The following is a 24,534-nucleotide window of genomic DNA, read 5'->3' as shown; positions in this document are numbered from 1 at the left end:
AAATTACAGTTACAGACTGTAACTTGAATTACATTCACAATGATAACAAAGCATTTAAGCAGCGAAGTTATTCCAGAGAAATAAACAGGATCTTCAGAGAGAGCTGAGGCAGGTGAGGTCTGCAAAGTTTGTAAGCGTTAACCCGAACATGTTTTGGTAATTAAACTTATCTCCATGTGCACACTGTAGACAAGCTTGTCCTAAAATTGCTACAGTATGCAGGATATTATGCAGGAGACTTCAACAGGCTAAAATCTCCCACAGGTTTGGCTGAGATTAATGTCTCTGCGGGAAGGTATCAAAGATCAGAGAGACAGCCACTTTGTTTCAGTACTGTAGTGTCTTTTCCCCCAATAATCCCAAAAAACTCAGACATACTAGAAACAACTAGGTACATTTACTCAAGTACTGTACTTAAGTACAATTTTGAGGTACATGTACTTTACCATTTTATGCTACTTTATACCTCTACTCCACTGCAGTTCAGAGGGACATATTGTACTTTTTACTCCACTACATTTGTCTGACAAGTTTGGTTACCAGTTACTTTGCAGATTCAGATTATTAATATAAAACATAATAAAAAAATTTTGATCACGTGAAATTTTCAAGCTACCAGGCAGTGTATTAAGTAGTTGAAATTATCCCCACCTTCACCAGCTGCAACATAAAAGTGATTTACATAATATTACATCAGCACGAGATTTAGGGGTACTGGGATATTTAGTATGGACATGTGTAAGTGATGATGTAAAGCTCGATTGTTTTTAATGAATTCAATTTGAAATTGAATGTTACTAATTTGCCAGTAGGTGGAGATAGAGCACCCAGAAATCTTCCTGAAGCATCACCCTGTTCTGTTTCCTGTCACTCACTAATGATTTAAATGACAGATAAATAGTGTTCATCGTTTGAAAACAGAAGTTTTTACTCTGGAAAAAAAGCACATTTAAACAGTATCCTGAGAACACTTTGTTGTTTAAAAATGATCAAATCAAAATGATTTGGTGCCAATTGCAGTTTCCCTCATATCTGCTGCAGAACAAATGGAGGAAGGAGAGGAAACTGTGGTACCACGCCTTTGGTTGATTTTAAGAAGCCAGTCAGACCATATCAGTAGGCCTCAGAGTTGTTATGGAGAGAGTAGCCAACCCCTGTCTCTCAAATTCATTTCTAGACACAAAATAACCCAGTGAACCAAAATTAATTTTTATTTCTTGTTCTGAATCATGAAAGGTGAGTCGTAAAATAATTATGAATTATTTTATTTATTTAAACACAAAACACGACTGAGTTTAAATATTCAACAATTTTTTTTATTATTATTGTAGACTTCAACATCTTCTCCATCTGGGTGTTTATCAACCTGTTGCTACTGGAGAGCTCATCATGTGCTGGTGACTCAAGTGCTGGTAAGCATTTTTTTCTTCCATAATTGCAAGTCTTTGTCATTTAGACTGAGAATTTGGTTTGAGCATGTAGTAAGTGTATTTCACAATGAATGTGTAGTTATTTCTTTCTCTTTTATAAAGCTTAGTAAATATACAATACTATAAATATTACACCATATTCTGTGATTATTGTAAGGTGTGCTGATATGTGCTTACTCAGTTAATGGTTGTTTCCATTAACATTTTTAAGTCTTGACAATAGATGCTACATATTTTTGTTACATTTCCAGGCTCGCACGCTTCTGTTGACCCCTGATAGATTTTTTGGGTGTTATTCAATCTTTAATGAAGGTTACAGAAATGCCATGTACCTTATAGTGGAAACAGCATCTGTGTTTTTTTAATTTCTAGCTACAGGTCACAGCTGTATGAATTCTGATAGCCTGTGTGAGAAAATGTGACACCACCGTGCATGGATTTTTAACAAAAATATGCAGCATTAAAATTCTCTTTCTTTCTGCACATGCTATTCTGCAAAATGTAACTACATATTTCTGACTTGGACTGGATGCAAGTATGTCCATAGTTATTCATCTGCTTCCTGGCCTTCACTGGTTGAGTAAGACCTGCATATCAACAACATGCATGCATTCATACACTTTCATTCTCCTTTTAGAAACATAAAACTATTTGTTGTTCGCGTGGGCTCAGACATGCTTATCTATCGTCTTATTCATAGCTAATGAGGAAGAAAAAGCTGCAGTGTCACATTATCTTATTGAACTTCTGCGAGTATGAACAGAGAACAGGAAGCCATATTACAACTCCCCAGAATGTTCAAGATGTGGTTAGGTAGAAGTCATGCAGCAGTTTGTTAGGCCAGAAACAATGAAGTCATGATTTAGTTAAGCAGTTTCTGTGAAGAGACTGTACTCTGTGTCAAAAAGCTGCATGCAAAGCACTTTATTTATCCAGGGTAGTTTCAACGGCTCATACTGACAACTGCAGTCGTGCTCATGGTGGTGGTAATGAGGGAGGGTGAAGCAGTGGCCTTCTCTAACCTTTAGGTCACTGTTGGTTACATTTGAAGGAGGTGGTTTTAGCTTAAAAGGGTAAGATTTAATTCTTTCATATATTAACACACACACAGGCTGTGTTTGTCTGTGGTTTACCAGGCTTGTTTCAGTATCACTCTCAGTCAATACACAATCTGTACTATCAGCCATTTAGTTTAGCACAGGCCACATTATACTAATGATTCAGTCATACAGAACAACATGATCTTTTTCCTCGTTTGCAGTGAATCCCTGTTGTTACTACCCATGTCAGAACTCAGGAGTGTGTGAAAGATTTGGTACAGACCGCTACCAATGTGACTGCACTCGCACTGGCTTCTATGGAGACAACTGCACTGTTCGTAAGTACAGCAATTAACATTTTTGGCATAAACTTGGGTGTCGACGTGTGGGTTCATTTAAAAGTCATAGGCCAAGTGCCCTCCAAGTGAAAGTCAGGTCAAGCTCCCAACTACCGCCATTAGCTCAACGGCCACTTTTAGGGCAAACTAACACTAAACAGAAACACTACACTAACGCCTTGTGTACTTCCATCCATTGTCAACCGCTTACCGTACAGGGTCGTGGGGGGGCTGGAGCCAATCCCAGCTAACATCGGGCACACCCTGGACAGGTCGCCAGACCATTGCAGGGCCACACATAAATGAACAACCACTCACACCTAAGGACAATTTAGGGTAACCAATCAACCTAGCCTGCATGTTTTTGGACGGTGGTTGGAAGCCGGAGCACCCGGAGAGAACCCACGCAGGCACGGGGAGAACATGCAAACTCCACACAGAAGGGCCGGGGCAACCTGGGGTTTGAACCCACAACCTTCTTGCTGTGAGGCGACAGTGCTAAGTGCCTTGTGTACTTAATGGGCCTAATTTTTTATCTGCATTTGACTCTTTAAACAGTCAGGTTGTGAAAACTCTCAGTAGCTAGAGTAGAGTCATTAAAAACTTAAAAAAACTTAAAAAGTAAAAATTTAAATCTAATTAAAAAATTTTTTATATATAAATAAATGGTCAATAATGTAATGCTTACTAACAAGCTATTTGTAAGTTCTAAATGTTAATAAGTAATTAATACAGTAGAATAAAAAATTAGTTTTGCTGTTGCAAATATGAATAAGTTGTAAAGGTTCACAGGTCTGTCACGTTCTAAAAAGTTAGTTAGTCATGTGGAGTAATGAATGGTAAAAAAACAAACAAAAAACTTCACATTATAAACTAAAGAGCTAAAAACATAAAACAAATGTTATTTTGGAGGAGGAGCCAAAGGGTGTTTTACAACCTGGCAACACAAATGGTAATATTAATGGCTTATATATCAATTATTTATTAGCATTTATATAGCCATAACTCACAACTTAGAAAACACTTACAAAAGGTTCTTTATTGGAAGTACGGCTGGGCGAAATTTTATCACGATAAAAACATTTAATATCATTCGATATCGATAATCATCACGATAAATGTCAAATCATTATTTCTTTCAAGTTTAAAGGCTGATTTTTGCTCCTGACTGAATATTGAAGAAACCAGATGGTTAATTACATGGTTCAACTTTTCTTTATGGTCAGAATGGGACAAACACTTGATGCCAAACAGTGGATCACTTAACAAATCTGAGGGAGAACATTCAAAACTATTATGATAGAAGAAATTTAACAAATATGACTAGTAATCAGTAGTTTTCCTCAACAAAATAAATATTTTAATAGAAAAGTTAAGTGCAAATTTGTTGGTGATTCAAATTAATTAAACCAAATACTTATTGACGATATATTGAACATTTATTATATTGTTATTGAGGAAAATTATATTGCAATAATCATCATTACTGTTTTATTGCCCAGCCCTAATTAGAAGTGGTACAAAATATATTTAATCTTTGTCTTTGTGAGCAGCGGAGTTCTGGACCAGAGTTCGTCTTATGCTGAAGCCCAGTCCTAGGGTGGTTCACTTCATCCTCACCCACTTCCAGTGGTTTTGGGACCTCGTCAATAGCTGTTTCCTGCAAGACACAATCATGAGATTAGTGCTGACAGGTAGGTGAAATGGTTAAAGCTATAAAACTGAATCAGCCTTGATGTATTTAAAGGTAGAGACACATGCTGATGAATATTGTTGAGTTAAAGGTGGTTTTAGATAAGGCCTGATGGGATAGTGGTAGAATTATTCTGTGTGAGAAGCACATGTTGTTGCCATGAGGCCATCAAAAAAAGGAAGAGATATGTAGATTTATATTTATATATAAACATGCGTGTATAGATGCAAAATAGTTGAATCAACTCAAAAGCAGTCAATAATCAGAAAATCTTGTCTTGTCTTTGACCAAGAGACAAAGTTGCATGCTCTCACTTTGGACTGTTGTATTCCTTGCATGCAAACTCAGACAGAGCAGAGTTGAAGGTTAAATCTGGTATTATTTTATATTCTACTTTTATTATTGCACAAAACCCCATTATCATTGGTGCCTACAGATGATGGTCATTGTTAAAAATAGGTCCCAAATACATAGTTACATTTTTTTAAAGGCTGAATAATTTCCTAAAACAGCTGGACACCGTAGTGTTTTAGCAAATGTTACTCAAACATAAGTAAATTGCATTTGTCAAGGACTATTTACAGCTGCGGATGAACACACACACACACACTGGTGAGTTAGCGAGTATTTACAGCTGCAGGGTGATCTATGAACAAAAATAAGCTACTGTGCCCATGTTCTTTGTAATGAAGGAACATGTCACAAAACGCAAAGGTGTGGTTATTGACCAGACAATAAATAGTAGGCTACTAGTACAAGCTTGTAGGATCAGTTAGTTGGTGTTTTGGGTCTTTTCATGGTTGACAATAAGCACACACCTGCCTTGTTTAGCTCGGTTGAATCGCACACCAAAAGTGGACCAAACAAGCGTTTGTGCCACCTTGAAGAAGTGGTCACGGTACGCTTTCAAAGAAACGCTGGTGCGGTTTGCTTGTGATGTGAAAGTAAACGAACCAACCACAGGACTAATAACATCTGCTGACTCTGTGAAATGTGTTCAGCAATCTTATAATTGATCTGTATAAGTCAAGTGTAGGCTTTGTTTATGCAAATAATTTAGTAACCACGTATAGCCTACTTAACCACATATTTTCCCTGATTAATAGGTTATAAGCTGTTATAAAAGGGGCCAATACTCTTTGTAGCCTACTTTGAGTCCATAAAACATTTGTGACAGCAATCCCACAGTAATAGGCCTAAGCCCCAAATTATTACTTACAAGACGCCTCGTCTTCGTCCTGTTTTAACGTCATTATTCATAATATGTGGTCAATTTGCGCTCTAAAATTACTAATCATGCTTATAATAACTTATTTCTTCTTGAGCTCTTTGCGATACAGATACAGAAGTGCTGCATAAACTTCTGTCAATCACCGGAATTTGATTTGATGATGCGCTGATGAAGCAGGATGACAATCTTCAAAGCTGTCCAATCAACAAGTTACCTGACAGTCTGTATAATGACATGGTTACTTCTCTTGTTTCGTTTTTAAAATTGCAGTGTGAACAGGAACCGGACGCATAGACACAAGTAGTACATCACCAGCCTTATCCACATACAAACTTTATCCCAAAGAACATCAGGCTACTTACCTGGGTTTAGGTGTCTAAACATGATGGTTTGTTAATGCTAACAGAAGGTTCTGAACTAGCAAATGTGGAAAATATATGAAAAATAAATTTGTAGTAAACTTCTTATTGTCACCTTCTCCCAAAGTCAGAAGTGAACTTATTCCAAGCCCTCCAACCTACAATACCAAATATGGATACCTCAGCTGGGAGTCCTACTACAACACCTCCTACTACACCCGGCTCCTCCCTCCAGTACCTGAAGACTGCCCTTTGCCTATGGGAACTAAAGGTGAGCCCTACAGTACACAACTACACACATATGAATCTGCTCCTGAGAATGTCTTGATATATATATTTTTTCTACAGGTAAATCTGTTCTTCCGGATACCAAAGTGTTGGCTGAGAGGTTTTTTAAGAGAAATAAATTTAGGCCTGACCCTCAGGGAACCAATGTGATGTTTGCCTTCATGGCCCAGCACTTCACTCATCAATTCTTCAGGACAAACCATGAAGTTGAAGGTGGCTTCACCAAGGCTTTAGGACATGGGGTGAGATACATACAGTAGTCAGCTACAACCAAAACAATTAAACCTGTCAAGGATTAAGCATAATGCATCATGTGTTTGACTTTAATTTATTGCAAAAGTTGTGTTTTTTCTACCTAGGTAGATGCAAGCAATATCTACGGAGATGACCTCACGCGTCAGCTTCAACTCCGTCTTCATAAAGATGGAAAGCTGAAATATCAGGTAGTAAAGAAATTGCTTTTTAGCTTAGTTTGTTAGTATAAAGGTATCTGTATGTATCTGAAGGGAGTACATTTGCCAAAAAAGGTTTCTAGGGTATGCTGCGTGCTGAATGAGCGCAGTGGTGTTTCTCCCAGTTGCTTTGCTCACTAGCTACCTCTCGGCCCATGGACTTTATAATGTGATGACATCACCAATTTTTAAAAAGCTTTTCTCAAGGACGGTGAAACCCCTACAAATGGTTTCAGAACGCAGCAGTGCGTCTGGTCTTTAATCAGCCCAAAAGAACTCATTTCACTTAATTACTCACTCAGTGACCTCCACTGGCTACCCATGGCCTCCCGAATCAAATTCAAGTCTCTAATGCTTGCATACAGAGTGACAACAGGATCAGAACTCTTTATTTTATTTTTTATATATATATATTTTTTTATATGGCGCCAAATCACAACAACAGTTATCTCTGAGCACTTTTCATAAAAGAGCAGGTGTAGACCGTACTCTGTTCCCACCCGGACCAAGCACTAGGTGACAGAGGCAAGGAAAAACTTCCTTTTAAGAGGCAGAAACCTTGAGCAGAAACGTGACTCAGGGTGGGCGGCCATCTGCCTCGACCGGGGGGTACAGATATTTACAGTAGTGAGTAGTTAATGATAGTAGTTAATGATAATAATCATAATGTTAATGATTATAATAACAATAATAATAATAGGACTAGAAACAATAATCACAGCAGATGGTGCCGAGCAGGAACACGGGGGCAGCAGGTGACTCACAACCGCAGATTCAGACTCCACAGCTCCAGAGCCAGAAACACCTGCAGGAAGTGATAGGAGGAGAGAGGAGAGTCATTCTCATCTAGTCACTCATCTATCTAAACTCCATAATACAAGCTTACGTTCCTTCTCGGCCACTGTGCTCCTCCAGCGTCTGGCTCTGCCACCCCTACAGAGAAGGCTATCTCAGTCCCGGCTGTTCTCGTCTGTGACACGACGATAGTGGAATGAGCTACCACATGTCTCCAGAGCAGTAGCGTCCCTCTCTAACTTCAAGAAGCTCTTGAAAACTCATCTCTTCTAAGAACACTTTCTCTTGGAACACCTCTAACTCTAGCATGCACTTCCTGTGCTCTTCTTCTTCTATCCCCTACAATTTTCTTATATTGATTGCACTATTTCGTTAACTCATACTTCTTTCCCTAGGTATTTACCTCAATGATGCCATACGTGCTAGTAGCTCTTACTAGTATTTATTGCTTCCCTTACTAGCGTAATGTCAGTTGTAGATCCCGTGCTGTATTTGATGCTTTGTTGATGCTTGTATGTTGTTCCTCAAATGTAAGGCGCTTTGGATAAAGGTTTCTGCCAATGAGTAAATGTAAATGTAATAATGACCTGGCCCCTTTCCTCACCTAGAACTTGTGGACCTTTCTTAAACATGAGATTTACTGTCAGGGAGGACAATACACCTCTTTGAAAAGTATTTGGGAAGCTGTGGTTGCTGCTTCAGTGAAAGTTGAGCGTGAATGGATCAAGAAACTGACAGACTCCATGAATGGGCGGCTCATGGCAGTTATTAAAAAGAAGGATAGCTATTGTTGGCTATGGTTACAAATATTTTTGAAAGGCCAAAATTTTTATTTAATTATTGTTTTGTGTTGTTACACTGACTCTAAAAATTGAGAATAAACAAGTAATTTGATAAAAATTATTTTGGTTATCTAATAATTTTGCACACTAATATATTCTCCTGAGCAAGACAAAACTCACTTTTCCTTAGTTAAACATTCAGGTTTGAGGTTCAATTATATTTTGTATTGACTGAGAGCATTGTGTTTGTTCAATGATGAACGATGTTTGCCTAAGAATTGTGCATGCAGTGTAGACCCAAAGATTCCTGCATGGTTTAATTAGAAAAAAGTTTTTAGGGAGTGGGGCTTTAACACCGGCGCTAAAACGTGTATAGACAGAGGGTGAATAGAGGTGCTGCAGCAATGGACTATATGAGAAAAAGAATGTGTTTTTGAACAATAAAGCATGTAAACATTTTCTAGTAGAAAGCCAAATAAAAGTATTAACCTGAAAATTTAGAATAATATTGGACATTTAAATAACTTTCACTTCCTGTATCAGGTTGACTTATGAGAATTATGTGGTACATTTTCCAGATAGCAGTTATAGTGACAAAGTGGTTAAAGAGAAACTATTCTAAATCAGTCACTTTGTGCATCACAGCAACTTGTTATCACGCCTTTGACATGCTATCAGGGTTTGAGAGGGAACTTCCTCAAACCGTCTTTATCTGAAAGCCACTATGCTTGAGGAGGTTTCGTAAGCACGACATGTCTGTTCTGTAGCACTTCTGTCTTTTACAACTAGTATGGCATTTAAGTTTATTAAGAAATAGTAAAGAAAATTTAAACATCAAATGAACTCAATCAAACCTTAATACTTCCAAAAATCCGATGTGGATTTTGATGTGGTTTTTGTTTGTTCGCAGTTAGTAAATGGTGAGATGTACCCTCCTACAGTATCTGAAGTCCCCGTGCACATGGTGTATCCTGAAGGTTTCCCTCCAGAAAACCGTCTGGCCATTGGTCAGGAGGTGTTTGGCATCCTGCCGGGTCTCACTATGTACGCAACCATTTGGCTCAGGGAGCATAACAGAGTCTGTGACATCCTGAAGGCAGAACATCCCACCTGGGATGATGAGCAGCTCTTCCAGACTGCCAGACTCATCATTATTGGTGAGGGATTCATGGACATACATAAACAGTTTAAGTCTTTTTTGTTGTATAAAATGTTAGAAAACTGACAAAGTCACCTGATTTGTCCTGCCAACAGTCCCAAATCCCAAAATTATTCAATATACTATTTACTATTTAAAACCAAGAAAATTCTCACATTTAAGAACCTGGAACTATATAATGTTTGGCAATTTTGCTTGAAAATAAGTTCAAATCAGTTCATCGTCTAATAGTTGCAATTCTAATTGTTTTAACAAATTAACAGTTTAAATTTCCATCTTTAAGCTTATTTAAATGTTTTTTATTTTGATAATGTTTGACATCAATCGATTTTTTCAGGGGAGATCATCAACATTATAATCGAAGAGTACGTCCAGCAATTGAGTGGTTACCTGCTGAAGCTGAAGTTCGATCCCTCCCTCCTCTTCAATGAGCGCTTCCAGTACAGCAACCGCATCGCTCTGGAGTTCTGCCACCTCTACCACTGGCATCCGCTGATGCCTGACAGCTTTCTCATTGATGGAGATGAAATCCCATACTCCCAGTTTATTTACAACACTTCCCTCCTCATGCATTACGGGGTGGAGAAACTGGTGGATTCCTTCTCTCGACAGCCTGCAGGGCAGGTAGATAAGTACCATACAGTGACTGTGTACAAGAATCCAATGTTAGTGGTTATTGACTAGCTACTTTTCAGATTAAGCTTTCACATAAACACACATGTTATAACCTTATAAAATGCATTGTTCAATATTTAATCACTGGTTTCCAAAAATTTTCACTTGTGGCCTCATACAAAGGAGGCAGTTGGGGCCCCTCAAACAAAAAAAAAGGTAACAGAAAAGTCTAAAATAAAAATCCAGCATTGTGTAGCAGAACTTTCCTGCCCCATTAATCATCTTCCAGCCCCTCAGATTTTTCTTGTGACCCCAGAGTTTGGGACCACTGGACTAAACTGCCTAACTGTATATAAAGTAGTTAAAACTAGTTCCACCTTGACCAGCAACAAGAGTAAAGAACTATTTCTGCATTGATTCATCAGTTAGAATGTAATTCAACAATGACAACTGTAAAATGAATATTTAACACGTATTTGTAGATGAATCATATCTGTGCCATAAGTTCAAAGCGACTAAAAAGGTTTTCTGACTCATCAGACAGACATTTATCACAGATACATAAGCTATGACAGGAAATGCTGTCAAGGAAGTAGAGCTTGTGCTTTTAACCTATCTTTGACTTTTGTCTGAAAAAAATCTAGTATCTGTAGCTGTAGCAGGACTGTAAAAAGCATGGCCAAGCATTTCATTAGGGAAATAGGTTTTGAGGGAGGCCTGAAGGGAGGGGGTGGGATTTTTTTCAGTTGGATACTTTCAAAATCTAGCGGTTGCTAAAGTTGCCTAACCCAGCTTTAACTTGTCCTAAAGATAACAGTTGATCTGCTCAGGGTTGTATGAAACATCAGACTACTGTGGGAAGATGTCTCTGCGTACCACAAGTATTGTGAAACATATTTATAACCATAAACGCAACCACTTCTTTAAGATAAGATTCTCAGGTATCTTTTAGCAGCGTGTGCATACAAAGTGTTATCTCTGCTTGCTGAAAATCAACATGCACAGTCCTGATGGGTTATCTGGGCATTATCTGGTATTACTGAATAGTTTATTAAAATAACTTTCAACTGTAGTAACATTTTTGTATGTTTCAGATAGGTGGAGGTCACAACTCTCATGAAGTAGTGCTCAAAGTGGCAGAAATGGTCATCAGAGAGTCTAGAGCAGCGCGTGTGCAGCCCTTTAATGAATACAGAAAGAGGTTTAACCTCAAGCCATACACCTCTTTTTATGAATTTACTGGTAAGCAGGAATAATATTATAACTATAACTTCCTTCTGAAACTTTCTTGGATTCTCCCCCATTTCCTTTCTTTCACATGTGTATATCGTAAAATGGTATTTGCACTTTTGACTTTGAGCTTATTTTAACTGGTATATACACATTTATAGGCTACCATAACTGGTATTTTCTGGGTCCTGCATCAACAAAATATTTTGTCAATATTTTTTTCCTTAACCGCAGATGAACACATTCAAGTCAATGTATTATTTTTTTTCTGTGGTAACTCTTGTTAATTCTGTCAGTATATGGGTATACAGAAGCTCTCACAAACACACTGACAAGTCTGCTTTCTTTGCACTTGCCTGAATTTCTTCACTTGAGTGGAAATTTTTTTTCTCATATTGGTTCATCCTTCCATCGATTTTCTGTCCAGGTCACAGTGGCAGCAGGCTTAAGAAGGTGACATAGTGTGGATGTCCTTTTACTCAGACACTTCCTGATAACTGCAAACCTCTCTGGGGGAACTTACTAAACTGTTAAACTCTATCATATTTTTGCCATTTTGTATATTTTAGATTTTGTGGTTTTGGATATCTGTTTGATATTTTTACACGTGCACTCCTAATGTTTGTACAACCTCAGGATTAATAAAGTTTTTATCTTGAGCTAAATGCTAACATCAGCATGCTAACCTTACTCACAATGTATGTTAACATGTTGACGTTTAGCAGGTAAAATGTTTCCCATGTTCACCATCGTAGTTTAGCTTGTTAACATTGGGTAATAAGCACTAAAACAAATTATAGCTGAGGTTGATGGAAATGTCACTGGTTTAGCAGTTTACAAAATCTCATGGCAAAACTGGCTCTCAGATGGCTCTCATTATTAACTTAAAAGAGCCGGCTCATAGAGACAGACACATTACTATCATGGGGGCGCTACAAGAAAAGTCAGGGGATCACCAAAGTGAGAGGGCTTCATTTTCTGGTCACCATGAATGTCTTTAAACAATGGCAATCTATCCAGCAGTTATTGAGATGAGACATTTAATTTAATGAAAAATCCTTGTGTGACACATTATATGCAACATATTAATATTAAAGGTAACAAGCTTTGAGTTAATTAAAATGTTTTTTTTCTTTCCCAAACAGATGACATAGAAATAGCCAGAGGTTTAGAGGAACTCTATGGTGACATAGATGCTTTGGAGCTCTACCCCGGCGTCATGCTGGAGAAAGCACGTCCTAACGCCATATTTGGTGAGAGTATGGTGGAGATGGGTGCTCCCTTCTCCCTGAAAGGCCTGCTGGGAAACCCCATCTGCTCCCCTGAGTACTGGAAGCCCAGCACCTTTGGGGGTGAGACAGGCTTTAATATCATCAAAACTTCTACTTTGAAGAAACTGGTGTGCCTTAATACCAAGTGGTGTCCATACGTGGACTTCCATGTTCCAAGAAAGGAAGAGGAAGCAAAACCACGAAAGGAGGAGGAAGCAAAACCATCTATTGAACTTTAATGAATATTCAATAGATGCTATGTGATTTCATTACTCATAATCAGTGTATTACTATTGCGACTGTGGGAGCTGACACTATGGCTCTCATTGTGTAGTAAAGTTTTGTCATAAACTCAATCAGATTGGATTTATTGCCCTTGAAAGTGATTTCGATATGCATGTGTTAATTGAATGGATTTAATCCAGCCTGCCGTAAATGACATTTGACTGTTCATTTAAGCCTGTTTACCTTCTGAAAATACCTCTAACAAATCACATAGTTTCTGAAGATCTGGCTAAATCAATTTATTCATTACCATTTAGACCAAGAGAATTCCTCTGGATGTTGTAAAAAAAAAATATTAAATTTGCTAATGGCATAACTCAGTATGACTATTTTGTTGTGTTTTTTTGACTCTTCTTTTCAGTGTGGAGGTATTGCATCACTAAGAAACACCTAACATTAATGTACAAATTACCTGTGAATTCACTGAATGTTAAATGGCCAAAAATAATAAGTAAAAAATAAGTGATGAAATACAAATAATAATGATCTGCAGACAGTTATTTCTGTTTCATATTTGTAGAAGCACACCTCATTTTGGTTAAAATCACACAAATCTTAATAATCTGTATGAAAGGAAATGTTGCAATTTGAAAATATAAGTCACTGAGCAGCTCCACTGGGGCAGTTTGGAGGTTAACTTCTTTGCTCAAGTTAGATACAGTTTTGCAACAAGGACTAGATCCCTAACACGCTAAACTAAGATGGTGAACATTCAGTTTTGTGCCTATTAGTACAGCTTCCCAGAGCAGCTAGCATGATTGTAGCCTCTTAATCTTCTGCAGTTGTGACACGAGTTTCTACCAAATTTTTACTGAGAAAAACCTGCAACAACATTGCTAAATGACTAAATGCTAATTCTCGCACCGACCTTCTCACAGGATGCAAAGGGTGGTGTGTATCACTTCTATGAGTCAGAAGTAGTCACACACTACTGTGTTTTTGTTAAGATCAGGGTTACTTCTGTGTATGTACTCTGGGTTGAGCCTGACACCAAACGTGCTATATCTTGTCTTGTCATGGGGGGGCACCCATGCTGAACATGCAGTATATTATGTACTTCTGGTACAGCAAGGAACAAAAGATAAGCTAATGTCTTATGGTTGTACTGACCTCTGTAGGTAACATTTTTCAGATTGTTGCATGTCTAACAGTGTGGTTGCCGCACTTCTTCACTTTGTAGGGCTTACTTTTGGGTTGTGAACATTTCAGCTGCTAGATTGCAATAAAAACAAGATTTTCAGAATCAGAATCAGCTTTATTTGCCAGGTATGTGTCCACATACGAGGAATTTGACTCAGGATTGTACATTGCTCACTCATGTGCTTACCCATACTAAAATAAAATCAGACACAGACTTCAGTGTAGACAACACAAATATACACTATGAACAAAAACTATATAGACTTATTGACAAATAGTGCAGTGAGCAAAGGATGCAGGAGTATGTACATGTCGGAGGTGGATGTGATATACAGGTACATATACATGCATACATGTACACATGTACACAGTGCAATGAAGCATAGTGCAAAGGATGCTGGAATAAATAAGTATAACTATTTTGTGCAGGAGTTATGACTTGAGGTAGGTGGATTGGTATACAGCACCTACAATATAACAATACAACAGAACAGCACTGAAATAGAGAATGGTGAATAAATAATAAGTGGTAGCCAGTAAACAGGTGACTGATTAGAGACAGAGGGTTATTGCACAAGAATTGTTCCTGACACCCTGAGACAGAAATCAGCTGTTCATCACAGTGATGCAAGCCATCACTATGATGACCAGCTGATTTCTGACTCACTTGGAAAAGACTGTTCTTGAGTCTGTTTAGGCGTACAGTGGTCTGTAGCGCCTAACAGAGAGGAGAAGCTGGAACAGGTTCTGAATGGAGGGCAGGTTGGCACCGATGATCTTTTCTGCAGTCCTGACTGTCCGTTGTTGTCTGTACTTGTCCTTTTTGGTGGCAGATCCAAAGCAGACAGTGATGGACGTGCAGAAGACAGACTGGATTATAGCTGTGTAAAAGTGGATCTGCAGGTCCTTAGGCAGGTTGAGCTTCCTGAGCTGGCGCAGGAAGTACATCCTCTGCTGGTCAGTGCAGATTTTCAGGCAGGATGGAGACACACCGTCGACGCCAGGAGCCTTGCTGATCTTCTGCCTTTGGAAGAGGTAGCTCACATCCTCTTCACAGATCTTGAGTGCAGATGAGGGTCAGAGAGGAGGGTGGCAGAAGGTGACTGATTGAAGATGGTGTTGGAGTGGTGGAGAGGTGTGACTGTGGGCTTTTCAAACATACAATAAAAGCCATTCAGCTTGTCTGCCACTTGTTGAGGACCAACAGTGTTGGGGGATGGTCTCCTGTAGTTGGTGAGTGTCCGCAGGCCTCTCCACACTGACGCAGGATCGTTGGCTGCAAAGCTGCTATTTAGCTTTTCGGCGTAGCTCCTCTTTGCAGCTTTGATGTCCTTAGTCAGAGTGTTCCTGGCCTGGTTGTACGGGACTCTGTTCCCACTTGTGAAGGCAAAGATTTATTGTGTTTCTAGGTTTTTTCAAGGAAGACGTTTTAAGAAAATCACAGCTGTAAATAACATGAATGGTGTTCTGAATTCCATTTTTCTGCTTCAGTTTCAGGTTTCTGTTATTGTGCATGCTGGCTCACTGTCACACTGCTATAGCTTACTGGGACACTTGAACAGAACAGAGCCATCATTAATGTTTTCACCTATGCTTTTCCTATGATGACAAGTCAAAATGTCTGCTGTGAAAAATCTATTACTCTTCAGTGAGGGACTCAAAACCATTAACTCTTTGACATACTATAGAGAATCAATGTTCAAAACATTAAACTAGGCAGGCTGGAAGAATTGAGACAGGATTGTCTCTTAATGCTACATGGTGATAGCAGTCCTCAGCATCCATTGTCACAGAACACTGCCAGAACAAGGCCAGATAATTACACTTTTCATTCTGAATTAAGTATAAATGCAACTTTTTCATTCCATTTATCACATATATCCCAGTACTAACTCTCTCCTCGTTCCAGACCCTGTGATTCCTCCTGTCTTTTCCTCTTGCCACACCTGACCCTCCTTATTCCGTCAACACCGGCTCACCGGCCCTTTTTCGCCAGATGAACTGTTGCGTTCTCTCCTTAACATACCAGACCTTTCCTCAGCCTACCTGCCAGTTTTTGCCTCAGCCTGTACCTAATTTGTGTTTTTTCCTGCTCACTTTTGGATTTGTTTCCTTCACTGACTCAAACCTGTTTATGTCTACAGATCATACTGCCTTACAACTTACCAGCCTAGTCAACACCAACAAACCAGAACTATTACAGGGGCACCCTTAGTGCTATAAAAAAAATCAACCAACATAAAAGGCAAAATTTCACCTAGACCCTTAAAATTTAACATGTAGTGAGACAATGTTGGTTAAGTACGCTGCACTATTTAAATTGGTAATAGGAAGTCACATGTTCATACCGACCAATTTTCTTTATATATATCTAAATATTAGTTTAGACTACACTCTGGAGTATTTTGTAGTGTTGCGAATTAGACCTTGAACTGACACATTAATGTGTAATACTTAATGTTGTAACTGGTTGAGGTGAAGGTAATTATGCTGTGTGCTCTAATCTAATCTAATAAGTCATATTTTAGAATTAGATATGTTTTGTGTGTAAAAGCTTTAATATTAAAAGTAACTAGTTACTTTAGCTGTCAAATAAATTTAGTGCAGTAATAAAGTACAATATTTTTCTTGATGTGGAGAAGTAGATGTAAAAAGTCACATAAAAAAAACAAAAAAAAATACTTGGTTTCTTTCCACCACTTCCAAACCTACTACCTAGACTGCGTTTAGGGTGAAATTAAGTTTAGGACGGCACATTTATACCTAATAACTGTACACAGCACTACTGGATGTTCTTGTAAATTTGTAAACTGCACGATTATTGCATTGTATTAAAATGTTTCTTGTGTTTGCAAACCAATTAAATTGTTGGTTTTTCTTAAGCGTTTCAACATTTTGTCATCTGCTTGGTAGCATGTATAAGGCTGCTTTGAGTGTCACTATCAAAACTCCACTATTAAAAGGCATATAAAATTCTGCACCTCCCAATTTTGATGTTATACTGTATAACCAAATGTAATTTGATGTTCATGCTAAATTATTCAGAGCATTAACCTGATCTGAAAAAACAACTCTAAATTCTAAACTAGATTTTAAACCACGTGTTTGCTGAGAGCCATAAGAGGTTCTTCTTCTAAGTTTGTTTTTTGTGCACCAATGTGCAGTATTTTATGTTTTTTATACAGGTAGTTATTTGTATTCTGGTATTGTGTCCATCTGCAGGGACATCAATAGGATTGAAAGACAGGGAGGGCTTAGCCGCCAGAGAATGAGTTACCTGCACTTGCAAAATCTTTGCTCTCACATCTTTTGTTACCGTATTAGAACTGACACATCCTCTTCTTCCATTTCTCCTCTGTTGAAAAGGAAACTGGGATCCACTGCTGGCACCAAGCCATGGAAGGGAGCATGTAGGTTAGCAAGTGGCAAGAGAAGGGTCTGGCAGCGGACTGTAGCTTGCACCAAGAAATATTAACTAACAAATAAAAATGCTTTGAGAAAGGTTTATTTGCACAATAAGTAAACATGAAATGCAATTTAAATTTAGAAGAAACAAATGTGCATTGTCCAAAAAAGGTAACTAGCTAAAAAGAACAAGCAGCTGATTACTGCATTATATTCTGTTATATTTTTATATTTATGAATTATCACCTCCCTGCTGTTTTTTTTAATTATTTTTGTTTTCCTTTACATAAAACAAAAAAGACATTTCCACCATAAATTAGAGCAGAAAATGTCTCCAGAATGCCGGAAATTAAGTGTTTAATGCTCCAATTTTCTGTACTGGACTGCTGGAAAAAGGCAGGATGTTGTGAATGGAGCAGTCAGCAGTGGACACTCGTCAGGCCAAACCCACAAATCCAGCCAATCAGAAACATCTATGGGGTGACACACACAGATCTTCATCTACTGAAGATTCTTTCTGTCGAAACAAACGTTCACAGGCCACATGCTTTACAGGTTACATGTAAAAATATCACTAAGGACTTTGGCTGTTTTGTCTATATGTTTATTCTCCCTTACCCTCCTTTGGTTTCAAAAAAGGTGTTAACAGTCAAGTAGCTTGATGTATGAGAACGAGGAGGTCACCGAAACACACAGCATGTACAGTCATAAAAAATGCAATATTTTGTGACAAAGTAAAGTATCCTTGGCTGTTTCACTGAAGAAGTCAATACTAAAACACATTTAATGAACTTGAACTATCCATCCATCCATCCATCCATCGTCAACCACTTATCCTACGTACAGGGTCGCGAGGAACTTGAACTAACCCATAACAAATAACACAACATGAATGAACAGTTCAAAATGTGATTCCTATATAAGTAATAATAAAATTAATACTACAACATCTGCATTGTCTCTTTCATGTTTCAGTAGTAAAATAAAGCAATGTAAAAAGTAAAATATGTAGAAAGCAAGACTACTAGTTGTATCAGAAGTAGCCCATACTTAAGTCAAACTGTAACATGACAGTAATAAATGTAATGTAGGTAATAAAGTGCTGTGCTAAAGCTATAAAATACATATTTACAAAGAGAGGTGGATGCTACAGAATGTTAGCCCCTTTTTTAAAGAAATACTTCAGCATTTTGGGAAACATGATTATTTGCCTACTTGCTAAGAATGAGAGGATCAATCCCACTCTCGTGTTCTTACTGGGAGTTTTGCTAGGGTTTAGGGTTAGGTATGTGTTTGAATTTCAGTTGGCCAAAAATGTATTTGCATTTCTGATGAATGTGGTTGAGGGCTACTTAATTAATTTCTCCCTTGTTCTCCTTCTTTTGATCTAACGACATGTGGTGTGTATGTGGAGGCTAAAAGTCTTCTACAGCTCCTTATTGCTCTCTATATCCTACGCCACACCCTCCTTCAGAGTGATCCAATCAAACTTGAAGAATTTATTTAAATTCCCCACACCATTTCACTCAGTTTATTTTTACATACACAACATAAATCCCACTCCTCCTGTATCTTTCATAAACAATTCAAATGCACAAACTTCCCAAAACTATCCATTTAACATTTTACCACTTTATGAAGGACAATTTCCTCATCATTGCTAAAGTGGTTTAGTTACAGTAGGAAATGGTTGATCAAAGGAGGATGTCTTGGACTTGATGCCTTAATATGTAGCTACTTATGAAATCTGGCACCCGACTGGTCATTTTCCTGACTGTTAACTAATGGGGAACTGAACAGAGGTGCAGCCACTGAAGTGGAATTAGAGACTGAGTTGATATGAGTGCTAGTGCCTACTGCCAATGAAGCAGTGGCTGCTGGGTAAAAATGGACATCCACTGCAACTGTAGTGAGGCCCAAGGACACATGGTGAGAAAGAAGCAGAGGCGGGTTGCCATGTGAGATGCTAAGACTGTGGTGGATGGGTTGTACACATGCCTCAGCACTTTGCAGGGTTAGTGAGGAGCGCAGGCCCTCCTGAAGTCTGGATGGTGGAGACGGGGAAGGTGAACGGGAGGGTAAGGATGATGGAGGAGGCAAGGCATCCTGACAAGGGCTGCGGTTATCTCCTCTGTTACTGGTCCAGTCATCAGCACACTGTAGCTGGATGCTGGGCTGGGACAAACTGCAGCCTTTCTCCTCCTCCAGAGAGGGATCAATCTGAAATAGTAAAGAGTGCACTCCTTAATGATAAAACTTTTTCAAAAATCAGATTTCATGCAGCACTCTCTGGGACCACAAAATGCTTTTTACAACTTTTGTCACATGTAGTTATACTTCCCAAAACCTCTAAACAGATATTGATGTGTAAGATCTGTGCTTTTCTACTTTAATCAAATCAGCAATGCTCATGCTTAACAGTTATATGTAAGCATTTGCCAAGGTTATTTTAAGCATGTTACATGCTTGCTGTAGCATGTTAGCATGCTGTATAAGCATTAAGTGCAGCTGAAGTTGATCAATTTGACTTAGTCGATATTGGTATCTTCAGTGACAAGTGGAAATTTTGACCTAGAGTATCACCAAAAGTCACAGAAGATTCATAATCTAAAGACTACAATTAAAGTTGAGATATACTCAGACATCACATTTACCTTGGCATGCAAAAAGACCCTGACACATAAAAACCAACTACAGGTACACATTATGTATAGGTCTCACAGGGGTTTTCCCAAGTTTCTGTGTTATCAAACCTTTGTGTCAAGAATGGGCTCAGGATAAGTCTCTACAGTGACTGGGTGGTTGTCCAGAGCATGTTGTGTGTCCTCTTGAAGATCCTCAAACATTGGCTCCATCTGCACCGTGACCAGGCTTGGCCCTGGAGGTCGGGCTCGGGTGTCAGATGTGTTGGGGCTCTGCTCAATCACTGCCACACAGTCGTCATCTTCAAAAGCTCTGTGCAAGAAACACACCTCTCTTGTTTCCTGCATCTTTTACAAAGAGGCAAGAAGATCAATTCCAAGGCTGCCTTGTCTCTGTCCTATATAATAGTGTATTTACCTGTTCTCGTATGTACGTCCTGCAGCTCGACGCTCAGCGTGTCTTATGGGGACACCTAGATTCCTCTGAGCTGTCAAGGACATGTAAATTGGCTCTAAAGGAATAGTTTGACATTTTGGTAAATATGCTTTATTCGTTTTCTGGTGGAGAGAAGATTGACACTACTCTCATATTTGTCTATTAAATGTGAAGCTGTCGAAAGCAGCTGGTTAGCATAGTTTAGCAAACAGACTGGAAACAAGGGGGAAACAGGACCTAAATAATCAAGAAATTATGTGTCAATTAGAGAGATTTACAGGTGCTAGTATGCAGATTTTGTATATTTAGCATAGCTTTAATATCACATTGTGGGACTCTCTATGGACAGTTTAAAAAAACTAAATCAATGCAACAGAACCAGAGATATCATCTTTTTTATTCCACACTTTATTCTTCCTTTTCAAAACCTGGCGCCTACATTACCCACAAAACAGCTCAATTATTTTATAATTTATCAGACTTTGGATTAAGACCTGTAATCAGGTGATGTGTAAAATCGGTTCTCTTTTAACAGAGAGACAAGAGAGTGGTATTCATTTTCTTACATAACTCTCAACCCTAAAGCAATAAACATATTTACAAAAATGTCCAACTATTCCTTAAAGAATAACAATTGTCTGAAGTTTAACCTGCTCAGAATGTGAAATAGACGTACTGACATTTGATGCGGCTAAGGATCTCTGACCTGCTCGGCTTGTTGGTACAGGTTCATTCTTCTGGACGACTGAATAGAAGGTGACACTGATGAAGATGAAGGCTAAAGATACACCCACTCCCACCACAATGGGGATGTCATGTTTTTCCAGCATGGGCAGCCATGACGGAGATTTCTGCGTTACTCTGGAGTGTAGAACACAAACTAAAGTGAAATCTTGCTGCTTTGCTGTGCTGCTTTTTATAAATCAACACACTGACAATATCCATCATCTTTTATTTTACCTACCTGGGATCATTGCTGGTCATAGGTGATTGGGAGGTGTTCCTCTTCAGCAACTCTGTAAGCTCTGTGTCATTGGCTGATTTAACTGACTGAACTGGGTCACGTTGCTGGCTAGTATTTAGTTGTACCTGTGTCTGATCAGGAGGATGGATGGCTGAGAGTGAAGGTTGGATTTTAACAGGGTTTCTGTGTTGGTGTGGAAAAGTTTCTGTCTGTGGTAGAGGACCTTGTGAGTGGAGCAGTTGATGTTGTGTTGGAGATGATTGTGGCTGAGGAAGTGTAGATATGGTTGAAGTTGGTTTGGGCAGTGTGGGCAAAGCTTTATCGTGAATATGGGATTGTTGAGGCTTTGTGACTGAAGCTGTTAGAGGTTGTGTGGAGGTCAGATAATGCACAGTAGATATCTCATGATGGAACTTCGGAAAAAGACTTTTGGGTTGAGTTTCAGATTGGTGCAGTTCAGCTTGTGAAGGAGAAGACTGGCTGACTGAACCAGAGTGGCTGGTCTTAGTTTGGGTTACAGGACTCTGTGTTGGAGTCGGCAGATACAAATCCAAGTTAAGTGAGCCAAAGGGCGCTGAGAGTGATTGAGACACAGACGTCTCAGTGAAGGGCTCTATGATTTGACTGGCTAGAGACACAGCACGGATGTTAGAGTCCTGAGAAACAGTCTCTATCAGCAATTTGTCACTGACTTGTTTCTGAAATTGTGTATGCAATGATGTTAATGTCAAATGCGATTGACTTTCAGTGAGTAGATACTCAAGGGTTGTACCCAAAACTTCACTAATGACTACTGATGTCTGGCTGTGCGTTATTGGTGGTTCACTATTTGAAATTAAAAGAGGATCACTAGTCGCTGGCAGTTTGGTGTGTAGATATACTGATTGGAAGTTCGGATGTGGGGGAGGTGGTAACATGGGAGGCTGCATCTGAGTGACTAACAGCTGGGTTGGATTGGTTGTTGGCTGATTCAGACTGTGCTGTAAATGCTGGCCAAGTGACCCTGGTGGCATCTTTAGCTCAGCCACTGCTCCCCTCAAAAATGTGGTAGCTCTGTGTGTTGTAGCATCACATTGTAATAAGGAGCCTGGAAAGAGTTAAAAAAAAAAACAGTTAATGTTTAATTTTTTGTTCAGTAAGTGAACACTGTGTTTTGAACAATTTTTCAAAAATTTAAGCTTGTGCAAAAGTGAAACTCCAAAAATGTTCATTCCAGTGCCACTTCCTGCCAGCATTCCCACGCTGGGTTGGCCCCACTCCAGGCCTGAAACCTCCTTCTTCTCTGGTGGTCCAAAGCTCAAAGCTCTATGCAAGGATAGAGGTATAAACACTCAGCCGGTTCTCCGAGCTCCCAGTCTGAGCAGAGTCAGCTAATATCACAACTTGCTGCAAGTAAATTCACTTTAAAATGTCATTAATAAACCCTTGGTGAACATTAAGGCCATGATTGCACACTACTTTGGTAAATATAGTCTGTTAGCTGAACAACCACACTGTCGTAATAGCTCACAAAAGTTTCGTTAGCATATTAGCTTACTTAGCAGTATTTACTGGACTGCCTCCAGCTGTCTCAGTCGGTCACGTGAATCTCTTTGAAGGCCGTAGCAGCTGCTCCAGGCAGTTTGGGTGGCTATTCGCATAACTGCTCAAAATCAATTTGACTAAACGGGCGCTACGTACTGTAACCCGGATCCTATGAGTATAGGTGCAGCCCTCTAAGGCCACGCTATTGGGTTTACCCCTTCCGCGCCTGCGCGGCACTGAGAATTTTAGTCTACACCCACCCACAGCGTGGGCCACTCCTACGTCCACACCTTGTATATATACAACGTTGAGACCCAGCCATCGGCTCCCAAATGCCTTTTCTTCAGCACTGAGAACCAAGGTCCAGTGAGGCCTTCAACCTAGAGGGCTGCGCCTATACTCATAGAATCCATTCTATTTCGTATAGGCCTCTAAGGCTATCGCTATTGGGTTAGAGGCGAGGCAGGATGAGTCAGTGCCTCACTGGCCCATACAGTACCACCAAGCACAACTCACCTGCCCAGAGCCATAATGAGCCACCCAGTCGGGTGGGAAAACGAAGTCCTGTCCCCGAAGCCCTCGTGACAGGATGAAATGGCGGCAGTGTAGGTTTTAACTGTACTGAACACCAGCCCCCCATCCATGAGCAACTGGAGGAATGAAAGCACCGCCGGCAGCGGACAGGTGACCGGGACCGTCCCCTGGTTCAGACACCAGCGTTGGAAAGCCGACCACTTAGAGGAGTAAGAGGACTGAGTGGAGGTGGCCCTCGACCACTGGATGATGCGAACCACCTCCCAGGAGAGACCTAAGCCCTCCAGGCATTGCCTCTCAGCGGCCAGACCCAGAGAGGCTAGCTGAGGAGCGGGTAACTCCTGATCGCACCCCCCGCCTGAGAGAGAGCATCCCCCCTCCAGGGGAGTTTCCACGGCTGCCCCGCCAGCAACCACTGGAGACAGGGAAACCAGGACACGCTGGTGCGCTTCAGGCGATCCAGAAGACGCGAGATCAGCCGCACCAGCGGAAAAGCGTGCAGCAATTAGGGAGGTCAAAGGGGGTGCGCAAAGGCGTCCACTCCCAGCGCGGGGACGTCCCACGGGCTCAGTGAAAACCAAAGGGCGCACTGAGCGTTCTCCTTGTTGGCAAACAGATCCACCTCTGCCCTACCGAACCGGAGCCTGGTTGTCAGATCTGGCCGCCTGGCTAGACCCAACAACTGCGCCAAGCGCAACCCGCCCTGGCAGTTTATGTAGGCCGCCACGGTCTGTTTGAATACTGCCTGTTCAATAGTTTTGGATAAAAAAGGTAGAAGAGACACTGGTCGATAGTTCTCAACTTAAGTTGGGTCAAGTGAGGGCTTTTTGAGCAAGGGTGTAACCCGAGCCCTTTTGAAAGTGGTTGGGAAGGTTCCTGAAGCCAGAGAAGTATTTGTCACGAGTGATTGTCGGGACCATG

General features: G+C 39.9%; 2 protein-coding genes across 2 annotated transcripts; one reads left to right on the top strand and one right to left on the bottom strand.

Annotated features, from left to right (window-relative positions):
• The first annotated feature begins 1,134 nt into the window (after positions 1 to 1,134).
• On the top strand, positions 1,135 to 13,294 carry ptgs1 (prostaglandin-endoperoxide synthase 1). Its single transcript, XM_046036006.1, has 11 exons — positions 1,135 to 1,236; positions 1,332 to 1,412; positions 2,692 to 2,808; positions 4,362 to 4,502; positions 6,219 to 6,362; positions 6,440 to 6,621; positions 6,739 to 6,822; positions 9,319 to 9,565; positions 9,905 to 10,191; positions 11,277 to 11,424; positions 12,558 to 13,294. The coding sequence occupies exons 1-11, from the start codon at positions 1,230 to 1,232 to the stop codon at positions 12,920 to 12,922; spliced, it is 1,803 nt and encodes a 600-aa protein (XP_045891962.1). The 5' UTR covers positions 1,135 to 1,229; the 3' UTR covers positions 12,923 to 13,294.
• A 5,953-nt stretch (positions 13,295 to 19,247) lies between these two features.
• LOC123959835 lies at positions 19,248 to 21,958 on the bottom strand. Its single transcript, XM_046034137.1, has 5 exons — positions 21,556 to 21,958; positions 21,298 to 21,452; positions 20,574 to 20,643; positions 20,267 to 20,468; positions 19,248 to 19,733 (listed from the first exon to the last, which is right to left on the bottom strand). The coding sequence occupies exons 1-5, from the start codon at positions 21,573 to 21,575 to the stop codon at positions 19,248 to 19,250; spliced, it is 933 nt and encodes a 310-aa protein (XP_045890093.1). The 5' UTR covers positions 21,576 to 21,958.
• Positions 21,959 to 24,534: the final 2,576 nt, after the last annotated feature.

This window comes from Micropterus dolomieu, linkage group LG21 (assembly GCF_021292245.1).
Source record: "Micropterus dolomieu isolate WLL.071019.BEF.003 ecotype Adirondacks linkage group LG21, ASM2129224v1, whole genome shotgun sequence".
NCBI classification, from domain to species: Eukaryota; Metazoa; Chordata; class Actinopteri; order Centrarchiformes; family Centrarchidae; genus Micropterus; species Micropterus dolomieu.
This window is presented reverse-complemented; position numbering and strand designations above follow the sequence as displayed.

What these genes read in the sequence shown, in the direction of transcription:
- LOC123959835 (XM_046034137.1), bottom strand. Translation starts at nt 21,575, where the DNA reads ATGACCAGCAATGATCCCAG. An exon ending in TGTACCAACAAGCCGAGCAG is followed by an intron (nt 20,644 to 21,297) that starts GTCAGAGATCCT and finishes TGTCCTTGACAG; the next exon opens with CTCAGAGGAATCTAGGTGTC. An exon ending in AGCCCATTCTTGACACAAAG is followed by an intron (nt 19,734 to 20,266) that starts GTTTGATAACAC and finishes TTACTATTTCAG; the next exon opens with ATTGATCCCTCTCTGGAGGA.
- ptgs1 (XM_046036006.1), top strand. An exon ending in CATGAGATTAGTGCTGACAG is followed by an intron (nt 4,503 to 6,218) that starts GTAGGTGAAATG and finishes CTTCTCCCAAAG; the next exon opens with TCAGAAGTGAACTTATTCCA. An exon ending in CCAAGGCTTTAGGACATGGG is followed by an intron (nt 6,622 to 6,738) that starts GTGAGATACATA and finishes TTTTCTACCTAG; the next exon opens with GTAGATGCAAGCAATATCTA.